We start from the raw sequence: 13,623 nt of genomic DNA, 5'->3' as shown, positions 1-13,623 counted from the left end.
ACATCATTACTTTGTACATTTTCTCTGACTCTTCTTATTATTAATATAAAACCGTCACTGTTCCATTTGTCCATTTCATCTGTGACTCCTTCTAATGAATGTGACTGAATCACCACATCATTTGCGTATACAGCTCTTTTTGCTTTTCGAACAGTATCTATGGCTATTCATCACAACAATGGACAGTAATGGAGATACTTCATTGTCACAATCCATGATTATGTGTAAACCTCTCCAGATTATCAAATCTAGTTATCACACAACTCTTACATTTCAGCTAATTTCATACAGTGTAATATTATTATTATTATTAATCAAGGGAGGGCACCTAGTCTACAACTCACTGTCTTCACCACTCAATTCACCAACTACAATGAACCGCAACTACACCAATGCCATCTACCGCCCACCAGCACCACCACTAGTACTTTCACAGAAAATTACAAACATCCATGCCCACAGCGGGATTCGACCCCCCATAGCCTTTTGGCTGGAGAGCAGATACGTGAACCACTCAGCCAACTCAGCCAAATATGCCTCTTAAGCCTCTACAGAGCAATTGGAAGAATGACAGGACATGCAACAGAACAATCAGAAAAGTCTTTTGATTCTCATCATGATGGGAGGAATCTTTATATAGGCTTTCTCAATTTAGGGTAGCTAGCTGATCTCATATGCATGTAGTAGGGTATTTCCTCCTGGAAATTTGGGATTTTCATCTGCATACAGGCAAATTTACAGACAAAAAATAATACTGGTGGAGATGGATGGTAGATGGCATTGTGTATTGATAGTAGTAGTGCAACTGAGTAGTTGGAGGATTAAATAGAGGAGATCGTGAGTTGTATAATGGAGTAGTGTGCCCTTCTTTCCACTCCCCTCCCTGCCCATGATGAATCTTTGTACTCGTTAGAGGTGTCACATGATGATGATAATAATAATTAAGTGCTTCCATTCTGTTGACCAAATAAATTTTGTGAGATGGGGAAAAAAAATAGCTATTATTATTTCCTGACCTTCATAGAGTCACAAGACTCATCATGGGAGGTCAACACAAAGTCTATCATACCACTCCTTAAACTCATCCACTGTCTGTGTGTTCACCACCCTCTCAGGCTCAGTGGTAGAAGCATGTATTCCATGCTCCTACCACTCTCCATGCAAAAAAATTACTTCTTACTCTTTTATTCACCACTCCCTTTTGCAACTTCAAGGAATGGCCCCTTGTCCCTGCTCCTTCCCCCTCATTCTACCATATGAAAAATCTCCTTATTTTTAACACAATAATAACCCTTCAATAGCTTAAATGTCTCAGTCATATCCCTCCCCCCTTTGTCTTCTATCCCAGTGCTTCCCAAACTTATGTAAAGGTCCCCTTTGGAAAAATTAAAATATTTCACGGGCCCCCAACAAAAAAAAATGTAATACAGACACATATTATTATAATATTTATTGTATTTATATTCAATACAATTTATATTCAAGATTTTGTGTTTGTAAGCTTTTTTGTGCTTCTTATCAATACCTTTGAAATGAAACTTATATGAATAAGCATATATTTACTAATATTCATTAAGCGCCGAAATATGCAGGAAGCAAAATTTGTGAACCAACACCAATATGTGATTTTTTCCATTACAATATAAAAAATAACAAAAAAGAAATAATAAATAAAAATTAAATACGTTTCTTTTAAGATTAAAAAAAAAAAGAACTAGTCTTAAAACATTTTAAATTTGTTTTCATTATTTCACAGTCCCCCGCCCCTCAACAAAAGTTGCGGCTCCAAGGGGGCCAGGGCCCACAGTTTGGGAAGCACTGTTCTATCCAACAAACTCAGCAGTCTGCATGCCCTCAGTCTGTCCTCATAATCAACATTGTAGAGCCCTGATATTATTTTTGTTATCTGTCTCTGCACCCTCTCCTAGGTTACTTCATCTACTTCAAATCCCAGTGACAAGATCTGAGCACAGAAATCCAGATGTGGTCTGATCAGAACTTTATACAATGGGACCATTACACTTATCTTTTGTGGTCAATGTCCTCCTCAACACTGCAGCAATTCCCTGGGACGTCTTCACAACCATTGCAATATGTCCTCAGAACTTCAAATCTCTATCAACAATCACCCTGAGATCACTTGCCACCTTCATTTCTTCCAGTATAACCCAACCATGTGAGTAATAAATATCCTATCTGTGGATCCCAAATTTTAAAATCTTACATTTAATTTCATTAAACTGACATCCACAATTTGTTTATCCACCTTTCCAGCCTATTCAAATCTTCTTGAAGAGCCAAAACATCAGTACTTTACTAATAACCCTCCCAAGCTTCACATTATCTACAAACAACTGAATATCTTCCTGTAGTCCTCTGACAATATCATTGACATAAAGATTGAAAAGCAATGATCCCTATATCCTTAAGGAAATCTTTTGACTACTTGTATATGGAAATATGACTTCTGCATTATTTCAACCTTGGTATCAGTTCTGGATCTGACTCCCACTGATGAGACCTCGATAAAGGTCGAAACCGGTCTGGGTAGTAGCCGTTTCCACAATGCATAGCATTATACTTGTCCGTAAGAATATGTGCTTTATATTATGGGATACTAAGGTATTTGATGTGAAGTCATTAGCCTCTATATGCAAGTAGCCCAGTCATGAAGTTACTTCACATGCAAACTTTGTTTGCTTACACTTAGATAAAGGATGAACCAATAATATAATTTCTTGGCATCTTTAATTTATAGTATAACCAAGTGAAAAATCTTTCAACAAATTACTCCCCTCATACTTCACCTGGAGCTGTAATATAGTGTACACCCTCTCATTTCCCAAGCCACTATCTCTGTGAGGCCATCCCTGTTACATTCCATCTGTGCAGCTCTAGTTTCCCTACCCCGATAAACTCACTTCCCCAGAAAACAAGTCTCTCCAAATGCCTGTGCCCTCACCCACTCTGCATTCAAATATAATCCATCTCTTATAACTCTCTTCTGTCCTGAAACATACTCCACACATCTGCATATTCCAGACCTCTTTTCCTACACATTCTCACTATCATCTCATTCATTATTACAGCTCTTCTCCTCCACTCCACATTATCATACTGGGGCAACACTCACTATCTTTCCTCAGACACATTTCTACTGCATTATCTCTAACATCAACCTCGTCTTGCACTACATGATTCCTGCCTTCTCAGGTCACTTGTCCCAAACACTACTATTATCTCCTCCACATTTTCACCCCTCCTCACCGATAGCCACATTCTATCATTCCACCAGGCAAGCACTCTTCTAGCACTTCTACTCTGCACACCCCCAAATCACTGAATCTCCATACATGATACTCTGAATAGATTCATTCATCCTTCTCTACTGGGATCACCAACTCTTGCAGCTTCCAATCTCTCTCTCTCTCTCTCCCACTTTCCCTCTCATCCCTCTATTCCTTGCTTTCACACTCTCTTGACTTTTTGCAATTTCCTCTCTTCCACTGTCTCTCCCATTCTCTCACCTTACTCTCTGATGCCTTGCTTCTACACTCTCTCAACTTTTTTTTGCGATTTCAATGTTCCCATTTCTCCCAATCTCTCTCTCCTCTCTCTCCCTTGCTCTCTGAGGCCATTCTCTTACATTCTCATTCTTTTCATACTAGCCAACCTCTCCATCATCTTAACATCTTCATTTATCCTCCTCAACTTAGTGTTCATTCCTTCAATGTCTAATGAAGGAGTTCTCTCACTCTTTTTCCACACATCCTCCTTTCAATTTACATTCACACACACACACAATCATGGCCATTAGACAACCATGTTCCATCTGCTATACTGCCCAAGTTTATAGGAAAGAAAAAAAAGACTCTTGCAACTCTTTACAGGACTACAACTCACCTTTAGCTGGAAAAACCTTATACAGATTCATCACATCCCAGATATGATTCAAATCTTGTCTTTCCAATTAAAGGATAACTATCCCTGCAACCATGTAGCAGTATTTTGTAAAGGTGCCAGATAGCTGTTTAGATAGCAGCTCAGCTGTCTAATAGACAACACACAATAATCCATTGTTGTTTAATGCAATGATTTTCAAACTTTTCTGACCATGACCCACAATAAAAAATACATTTTAGATTTTATAGCTGTTTTGTTAACATCAAACATGAATTTTGTTAACATTTAAATACAACATTAAAAAAGAAAAACTGAAATGACAAAAACAGGAATTAGGAAATGTTTTATTCATTTTTATTACCCTAGGACTCATCTAGGACGTCCTTTTGTTATACACACAGCTCATCATACCACACCTTAAACTTACTCAAATTCTCTGTAGACACTACCTTCTCAGGCAAGGCATTCCAATCATTCACAACTCTACCTGCAAAAAACCTCCTTCTCACTCACCTGTTCACATCCTCCTTATACAGCTTCCAGGGATGACTTCTGGTTCTCCCCCACTGTTTTCTTTAAAACCTCTTCAACGTTGATCCTATAACAACCCCTTATTCATCATTCTCAACATATTCAACATTCCAGAGATCAGAAACTACCTTAGTCAGTTGCCTCTGGACCCTTTCAACATCTCTTCATCCTTTTGAAAACCAGGTGACCAAATCTGTGCACAGTAGCCCATGTGTGGCCTAATCAGAGCCTTATACAATGAAACAGGAATATCTTTACTTCTACAAGTCAGTGTCCTCTGCATCGTTCCCAGAATTCATTGTGTTGTCCTCAAAAGTTTGGCAACGTGTCCTCTAAATTTTAGATCCTTATCCACCATCACCCCAAAATCTCTTATTTCCTCCGCCACCAAGAGTAAATTCTATATCCCATCTTTGCTTTCTAAATTTTAAAACCTTACATTTCACAACGTTGAACTATCATCCCCACTCTCGTGCCCATTCACTCAGTTTATTTAAGTCTTCTTGTAAGGCCACAACATCAGCTCTACTCCTCATAATTTGTCCCAACTTTGCATCATCTGAAAACAGCTATATATCCCCATTCAAATCTTCCCCAATATTATTAACATACTGGTTAAACATCAATGGCCCTAAAAGAGAACCCTGAGGCACCACTAGTGACTTTTCTCTTCTGGGATATTGCTCTCCCCCATACACAACTTGTTGATACCTATCAGACAGCTAATCTTCAATCCAGTCCTAGTCTAATATCCAACCTCATTAACTCTAGTTTGACTATCAACTTATCATGCAATATTTAATGCACAAGTGGGCTTACCATAAAACATGGATTCCATTTTATTCGTAGGAATAAACAATTTTGCTCACTACAACTATTCTTTTGGAAGACAAATGAAAATGTCCTTGTATAGTAATAAATACATCTTCCCCAACAGACACACCATACTTCACATACAAGAAAAACAAGTAGCTTATCATACCACTAAATAATATGCACACAGCATCTACACTGCTCAAAACAATTAGGGGATATTTTAGTTTCTGTTGGATAATTATAATGATAATTATAATAATTATAATATGATAATTATAACTATTGGGTACATTATACATGAATAAATATTTCTTACTTATGGATAGGGTGTAATTGATGAGATATTGTTCAAATAATCAATATTTATTACAAATTTAACAAATTATACATTTTAGTGTGAAATAATTTTAACAAGAATAACAACAAGAATAGACAAAAATGCTTTGGTTAATTTTTAATAGGGCGTGTGGTCTCCATTAACAGCCAAAACAGCAGTACATCTTGATTGCATGGACCAGATAAGATGATCAAACAGTTCTTGGGGGATATTTCCCCACTCTTCTGTGAGAGCAATTTTGACCTTTTGAAGCAATCATTTCGACAAGTCTTAACATGATTTTGTAGTTGAGTGTTCTACACTGTTGTATATTAAGAATATTTTAAAATAAATTTCTTATTTGTAAATTATTTTTATAACTTTATAATTTACAAGAAAACCTAAATATCTTCTAATTGTTTTGAGCAGTGTATGTACTATACATAGTGATAATTAGTGCAAACTGGAGATATCTGGAATGAAAATAACCCAGGTCTGCATAATGATAAAGAACTCCCTACTACAGACAATATACATTATCAATAAGACAATTTTCCAATTAAAATTTAATTGAAAACATTAAAACTAGCATGCTGTATATATTATTAAAAAAAAAACTCTGTATGTGCCTGTTAAATGCAGAAGTGATACAATATACTATAAGTGAGTTCCCTCTTGAAGAGAAATGTGGGATGTGACACCACTAGCGTGAACTGAATGTGTTAAATCGGCAAAATGTACGAAATACATTCTGATATTTTCTATTTCATTGAAAAAAAAAAAGAAAGTTGGACCCACTGAACTGATTTCACAGCCCACTAATGAGTCATGACCCACAGTTTGAAAAACTGCTGGTTTAATTTATATATATATTAATGATATCAGCAATCACAAGATAATGTCATTGTCTTGTAACTGCTGGAAGAGAAAATAAGATGATGTGGTAATGTTATTTTAGAAATCTGTTAAATAAAGATGAAAGCCATAGTGAAATGAATTCAGTGATGACAGAGAGAGAGAGATAATAAATAAGTCTAGAAGAGGTTGAAGAAACATTAAGGAAGTTAAAGAATGGAAAATCTCCTGGAATAGATGGTTCGCCGATTGAACTGATCACAGCTTCTGGTTGTACGGAACTGAAATGGTTATGTGACATCTATATAGACCGATATGGAGAAAGAAGGTGATACCTGATGACTGGACAAAGGAGATTAGTGTTTCAATATATAAAGCAGGTTCAAGAAGAGGGTGCAGTAACTATAGAGGAATACTATTATCGTGTCACTGTGCAAAAATTTATGAAAGATAGCAGTAACAAGAATAAAATAAAATAGAGGAAAAGCAGTTTGGCTTTAGAAAGGGTGATCAACTGTTGATCTGTTTTTTGCTGTAAAAGAAATGATGGACAGACTGAGAATTTGGATTGTTTATGGCATTTTTGATTTGGAAAAAGCCTTTGATTGGGCTTAACAGGAAAAAGTCTGGAAAGGTGTTTGGAAAAAATAAGCATAGAAAAAAAAAGAAATAGTTATGATAAAGAATAGATATATTAAATTAAAATATGTATAAATAAATTCAAAGTGGTGTACACTTAAAAATGGACTGTAACAAAGAAGTGTCATATCTCCATTGCTGTTCATTATGGTGATGAACAGTGTCCTGGATATGGTTAATGACAAGAAAGGAGAAACAGCTGTGCTTGAAGATGATGTGGTGATTTGGGCACATTCAGTAGAATTACAGAAAAAACTGGACAGATGGAACAGCGTGACCCAGAATTATGGGTTAGATATTAATAGCAGGAAGAGTGAGAGCATGGTTTTAAATCACAGTAGAAGAGTAAAAGTTAATGGTGTTAGACAATGAGCAAGATTTGAAGAGTAGTGAAAATTTCAATTATCTGAGAAGTATACTTTCTAGTGATGGAAGTTTGGCCTAGAAGATAATGAATAGGATTTTGCTGGGGCAAACTTTTTTTTACCAATGTAAGCAGTCTACTTGAGGAGAGTGAAGTCACACCAAAGTGCAAACTTTTGATTAACAAAAGTTATAAGCAATTGGAATGAAAGTTTAAGGACAATGTTGAAAACAAGGAAAGATAGCATAAGAAATGTGGACTAAAAAGTGTTGAAGAAATTATTATGAACTCTTGCTTGAAATGTTTTGGATATCTAATGAGAAAGAATTTAGAAAAAATATCAAGAAGAATGTATGAAATGAAATTTGATGGGAAGAGACCAAGAAGATGATCACAGAAAAGATGGAGAGACCAGATAATTAAAGATCTAGAAAAAAGAAACCTGAACTGGTACAGTATTAATTAAGGAAAAATTTGTTCGACTGGCCAGATAGTTAAAGCAAAGCATTAATGATATTAGGAGTGCCTTAAATAAGGATATATACATTTATTTGCAGATAAGAAAAACTATCAGGAGTGAAAGTACAGCACTCTAGGAGGATTTGAATAAATCATTTATGTGAGTGGTGCTACCAATTCAATGTTACAAGATTTTTAAAATTAGGAAGACAAGGATGCTGTGTATCCATCTGAGGTGGTTGTTGTTTGAAATTAACGATGAAGCAACTAAGGCTATGAGGGCAGTATATTTATGTCTGTAAAGTGCATGTGTTCTGCTGGCCAGTTTGCCCATTATGCAGGATGAAAAACCCAAGGAGGGGAAAAAAAACCTTCCACCTCCATATGAGACACTAACTCACATTCAGAAGAAAAATGTTCTTATAAAAGCTCTTTGAATTCTAGAATATTGAAATACAGGTCTCTCCAAATTAGTGGAAAAGTACAGAAGGAAGCAGAAAGCGCAAAGGACCTGATATGATGATGGATAAGAATCTTAAATTAGGAGACACATCACAGGTATTACGAGAGCAAATGCAACAGATTATGGCAATGAAGAGGAGTACACACACTAAAATAAACAGGTCACAGTTCCACTAAAAAAAATAAATAAATAAAAATAAAAGAGGACTGTGTAGATCGGGGCTTGCATCCGCTGTGCTAGGCTGCCCGAAGATAGACTTAAGTTAAAGTGTAGTTGTTGACTGGAGAAACTTTTTCTAAGCCTATCTTTGACTGGATTGTTGGTATCTCTGGTATGAGCAAGTAGATTTTTTTCTTCCAGAAACTCAGGGGGGTTTCCGTAAACTGAAGAAAATTGACCATAGAACTCACATTATTTCAGGCAGTATCATATCCTATTAGGATTAGGTACCAAGAGATGGAAGCCCTTGTTTGCTCGTCTCTTCATCGGCTGTCACTTATAATTAGTGATAGTTTTTGGCCAGCTATCTCTGACTGGCTACCAGTGGAGATTGAATTGCCCACTCAGTCTTCTCCAAAAGTTAGATAAGGTTAAAAAAAAGGCCTTGATACTCCCTATAAGGGGGAATAAAAGGCATTAGTTGATATTTTTTGATTTATAAAAATAAAAATAAATCAAAGTGCTTTTTATTCCTCATAGGGAGTAGGCAAGCTTTTGGAACCTAAGGGGAGTCAAACTTCACTACAGCCAATCAAAGATAGCTGGCTCAAGATTATTATTATTATGGGCAACTCCAAGGAGTCCTTAGACTCACTGAGGGAGGCCCTAAACATGACGTCAAGAACTATTTGGCATTTGCACAGTATCTATCATACTTTGCTTTGAACTCATTCACAGTCATGGCACCCACAACAGACTCTGGCAGCTTATTCCACTCTCCAAGTAAAAAACATAGTTCTAACACCTTACTAACTACACTCTTGCTCAGTTTCCATAGATGGCCTCTAGTTCTCCCACCACTACACCTGTTCTGAAAAATTTCTTCTGAATTAATCTTGTAAAAACCCCTCAGTAATTTGAATGTCTCAATCATATCACCCATTTTCCACCTATCAACCAGTTTCAGTAACCCAAAAATCTTCAACTTGTTTTTGTAAAGTTCATTTCATAGACATGCTAAGCCTTGGTCACTTACCTTTGGATCCTCTCTACCTCCTCTGCATCACCAAGAAACCCTGGTGCCCAGTAGTCAAGATGGGCTCTTATCAAGGCTCGATGAAGAAGAACAATAACCTGCTTGTCTCTGCATTCTTCAGTAACCAAGTGATCTGATGAACTGCTTTAGCCACTTTGCTATGTGCCCACCTAAACCTTAACTCCCTATCCACTAACACTCCCAAGTCTCTTGCTTTGTCAATTTCCTGGAGTACGGTTCCACCAATGTGGTATACTGCTGATAATCTTTTCACCCCAAAATGCATAACCTTACACTTTGCCACATTAAACTGACATCCATTCTCATTAGCCCAGTCTGCCAATCTATCCAAATCATTCTGCAAAATTTTGACATTATGTGTATTAACTGTTGATCTACCCAACTTTGAATCATTGGCAAATAACTGAACTCTTCCTCTCAGATCCTTTCCTATATATGATATGATTAACAAACAAATTAAATAGCAGTGGTCCAAGAACAGAACCCTGTGGCACACCACTCATCACAGGCCTTCTTTTGGACTCTACCCCTGAATAAACTACTCTCTATCAACCACCCTCCTATCCATCTCACCAACCCTATACATCCATCCTCATGTGCTACAGTTTACTGATGATGATTCCATGTGGTATCCTGTCAAAGGCCTTTGCAAAGTCCAGCAGTATCACTGCAAATCCATTACCCTTATCCAATTCAGCCATCACTGTATTATAAAACACGAGCAATTTACTGAGATGTGATCTACCCTTCACAAAACCATTATTACTAATTTCAAATGGAATTTTACGAAGAGAGGCAGACAAGTGCCACTGCCACATAGTCCCTAATGCAATATATTATAGTCTGAAATAATGTGGGTTCTATAGTCGATTTTCTTGAGTTTATGGGGAAAAAAACTCAAGTTTTTCCTGGAGAAAAAAGAAAGCTTACCCACGCCAGTGACTAACTTGGGAACTGGTCAAAGAAAGGTTTAGAAAAAAGTTCCTCTAGTTGATATCAAATCGAACTCAGAGTCTTTCTTTGGGCAGTCTAACGCTATAGATGAAAATGCAATTTCCATAGCAATATGCTATACAGTGCTTGCATACAATTGCATAAAGGACTCAACAAGAATATACTTCTTGGTGTCTTTAATTTAATATAATGCCTTAGGAAGACTTAGGGTTAAATAATACAGAAAACTATGCACTAAAGACCAAAATGGAACTTTATTTCAAGCTACTTCAGGCTTAAAATAAGAAAAGAAGTGACAAGCAACAAAAATTACCTAAGGACTTTCAGAAATGTCCATGCCCTAGTTTCATTTGAACACAATGGTTATTGGTTGAAAATGTCTCCAGTTTCCTTCAAACAGATTGGATAATGATTATCGGTGCTGATATTTTTGTAATTAATTTTATAAAGCCACTGGGAGGGAATAGGCAGGAGTAATAATAATAATAATAATAATTAAAAAAAAAAAGAAAGAAATCGTTAAAAAAATCTTAGCCAAGATTGCAATATAAAAGTTATGGAATGCAGTTTTCCTTAGTTTTCATGGCAGTACCGAACGTGAGTCGATCATTTGACTGTAGTATGCGCAACCAAACTACTACCAGTTCACTTTCTGTAATAAAGCACATAGATATCTTCAGCACTATAGTTCCAATTTTGCACCCATACTGTTTGATGATATGTCTAAAGAACTTCAATAGGACAGTGCTGAAAACAGAGAATTAGCGATGAATGGCATACATCTGCTTCCTCTCTTGTTTTCACAGATAAGGAGACGTCACTACCTGACTGTTACCGCTTAGAATTTGGGGATAAACATTACATTAGTCATGCAGAGGCCAGCATTTGTGAGACACAAGGAAAGAAGACGATTTCTACAAATCAGCCAAAATCAAACTTCACTGGTACTTTACTAAAAAAAAAAAAAAAAAAGTGTACTTAACCATAATAATAACGAATTTACTTTCTACATTTAATAACGGGAGACCATCTGTAACCAAATAAAAGAGACTGAACTATTTCACACTGCATTATACTGTAAGATTGATACATCTCTATAATTGAATCGACTTAATTTCCCAGTGTTATCAGATTTTAGGGTATCCAAATCAAGCATTTTTCCAAATGACAAGATGTTAATGTTAGAATATTTTCAATTAACATTATCATACCAAACGCCCAGAACATTTTTATCGTAAAACAATAGTACATACTTTTCTAATAATATGAACTTCGTAATCGATACCTAGTTTGTGTTTAGATTTACTTCAAGGAAAATCTTAATCAATCATTATGAAAAATTTACATTCATCGAAAATTATCAATTCCAACGCTTCCTAAACAAGCAATCATCACAAGCCAACGCGACACCTGTCTTACAAGAATAACTTTCGAACGTATAAGATCTTCGAAAAATAAGTGAAAAATTAATGAGAAAAAGGAAACAAAAATGTTTCAAAAGAAATCATCAAGAACTTTATTACAGTATTATTATTATTACATGACACTTCCAGGAGTCTAAGGACTCATTGCGGGAGAACACGCTACTCTAACTTGCTAACTACATTTCAGTTTCTCGACTAACCCTTAATACTCCTACCATGACATTACTACCATCACCGCCATCTACCGCCCATTATGACCAACAAAGCTATTTTTTTGTCTGTAAATTGCTGGTGTTCTGAAGGTCGATTTGTCTGTACGCGGGATGAAAAACCATAGTTTCCAGGAGTGCAACCTTCGTATGAGATCGACTAATTCACCTTCAGTAACAGTATTGGTATTATTATTTTCATATAGACGAAAGAAGTTGCAAGGCCTACAAAAATAAATGCCTTGCAGGATGCGAATAATAATAACAATAATAATAATAATATTAAAAAAAATTAAGGGCCTGGGTACCTCACTAATAAGGCCGCACGAAGATAGACTTAGGCTCAAGTTTAGTAGCCGACTGGATGAATTTTTCTAAGCCTTTCTTCGACCGGTTCCCGAGTTAGTCGATCTATGGCCGGGCAAGCGGGTCCCCAGAAACTTAGAAAACTCAAGAAAATCGACCATAGAACCCACATTGTTTCAGACAGTAATATATCCTGTTAGGATTAGGTAGAAACAGATGCCAGGACTTGTTTTCCCGAGTTTTCTTCAGTTGTCGCTTATAATTAGTGATGGTCATGGGCCAGCTATATCTGATTTGCTACCGGTGGAGTTTGAAAAGGCCTTGCCTACTCCCTATAAGAGAATAAAAGGTTATTTTATTTTATTTATTTATTATTAATGGGTATCTCTATGGAGTCAAAAGACTCATCACAGGAGGGCCACAGCATAGTTCACAATATACCTATCATACTATCCACAATCCAATCAGAATTTCAGTCAAAGGCATGGGAGGAGAAGCTAACCAGTATTTACACTGAACCTATCATTGCTCTCCTTAATCTGATTCACTGATGAAGAACTAACAACACTCACAGCCAACCCGGCGACTCATTTACCACCCTGGTAGCAAAAAATCTAGGTTTCGATGCTATCTAAAAGGCTTATTCAACTTTCAATAACGACATCTTGTTCTCTCCCAACCTGTCACATAGTGAATAATTTCTTTTACTTGCGTAAAACCTTTCCAGTAACTTGAATGTTTCTATCATGTCACCTCTCTTCCTTCTATCTTCCGATTTGAAGATAGGAAGAGATATTTATATACTTGTAAGTTACTATTATTTATTTATCTAATTTATTTACTTTTTTTTCCAAATTAGTTTTGTTCTTTTATACCCTTCTTGTATGTTCATTGTTTTTTATACATTTTTTTGTAATTTCTGCTTTTCGTTCAATAAATTTGTAATTAATATATTTCGTATTTCATTTTAACTCACTGATACGTTTTTATAAAATGATTTTTATTGGGGGGAGGGAGGGTATAGGGGTGCCAACTAAAGTTTTGCACACAGGCGCCGGACACTACTGGCGCGCCCCTGCTGACAACCATCCACATATCCATCTCACCAATCCAGCATCCATTCCCATTTGCTTTAGCCAGTGGTGTGTTGGTAAATTTTTAACGACCG

General features: G+C 36.3%; 1 protein-coding gene across 1 annotated transcript in view; it reads right to left on the bottom strand.

Annotated features, from left to right (window-relative positions):
* Positions 1-12,131, bottom strand: part of LOC150093087 (protein FAM50 homolog) — a 62,547-nt gene extending 50,416 nt beyond the window's left edge. The window contains exon 1 of the mRNA XM_090413346.1: positions 12,057-12,131. Within this exon, the coding sequence (XP_090269472.1) occupies positions 12,057-12,058 (2 nt within the window). The 5' untranslated portion in view covers positions 12,059-12,131. The remainder of the gene's footprint in view (positions 1-12,056) is intronic.
* Between the last annotated feature and the right edge of the window lie 1,492 nt (positions 12,132-13,623).

The sequence above is a fragment of the Typopeltis vanoorti genome, chromosome 24 (genome assembly GCF_054136105.1).
Source record: "Typopeltis vanoorti isolate ZY-2024b chromosome 24, IOZ_Tvanoo_1.0, whole genome shotgun sequence".
NCBI classification, from domain to species: domain Eukaryota; kingdom Metazoa; phylum Arthropoda; class Arachnida; order Uropygi; family Thelyphonidae; genus Typopeltis; species Typopeltis vanoorti.
Note: the sequence above shows the minus strand (reverse complement) of the source record. Positions and strands in the feature narration are given on the sequence as shown.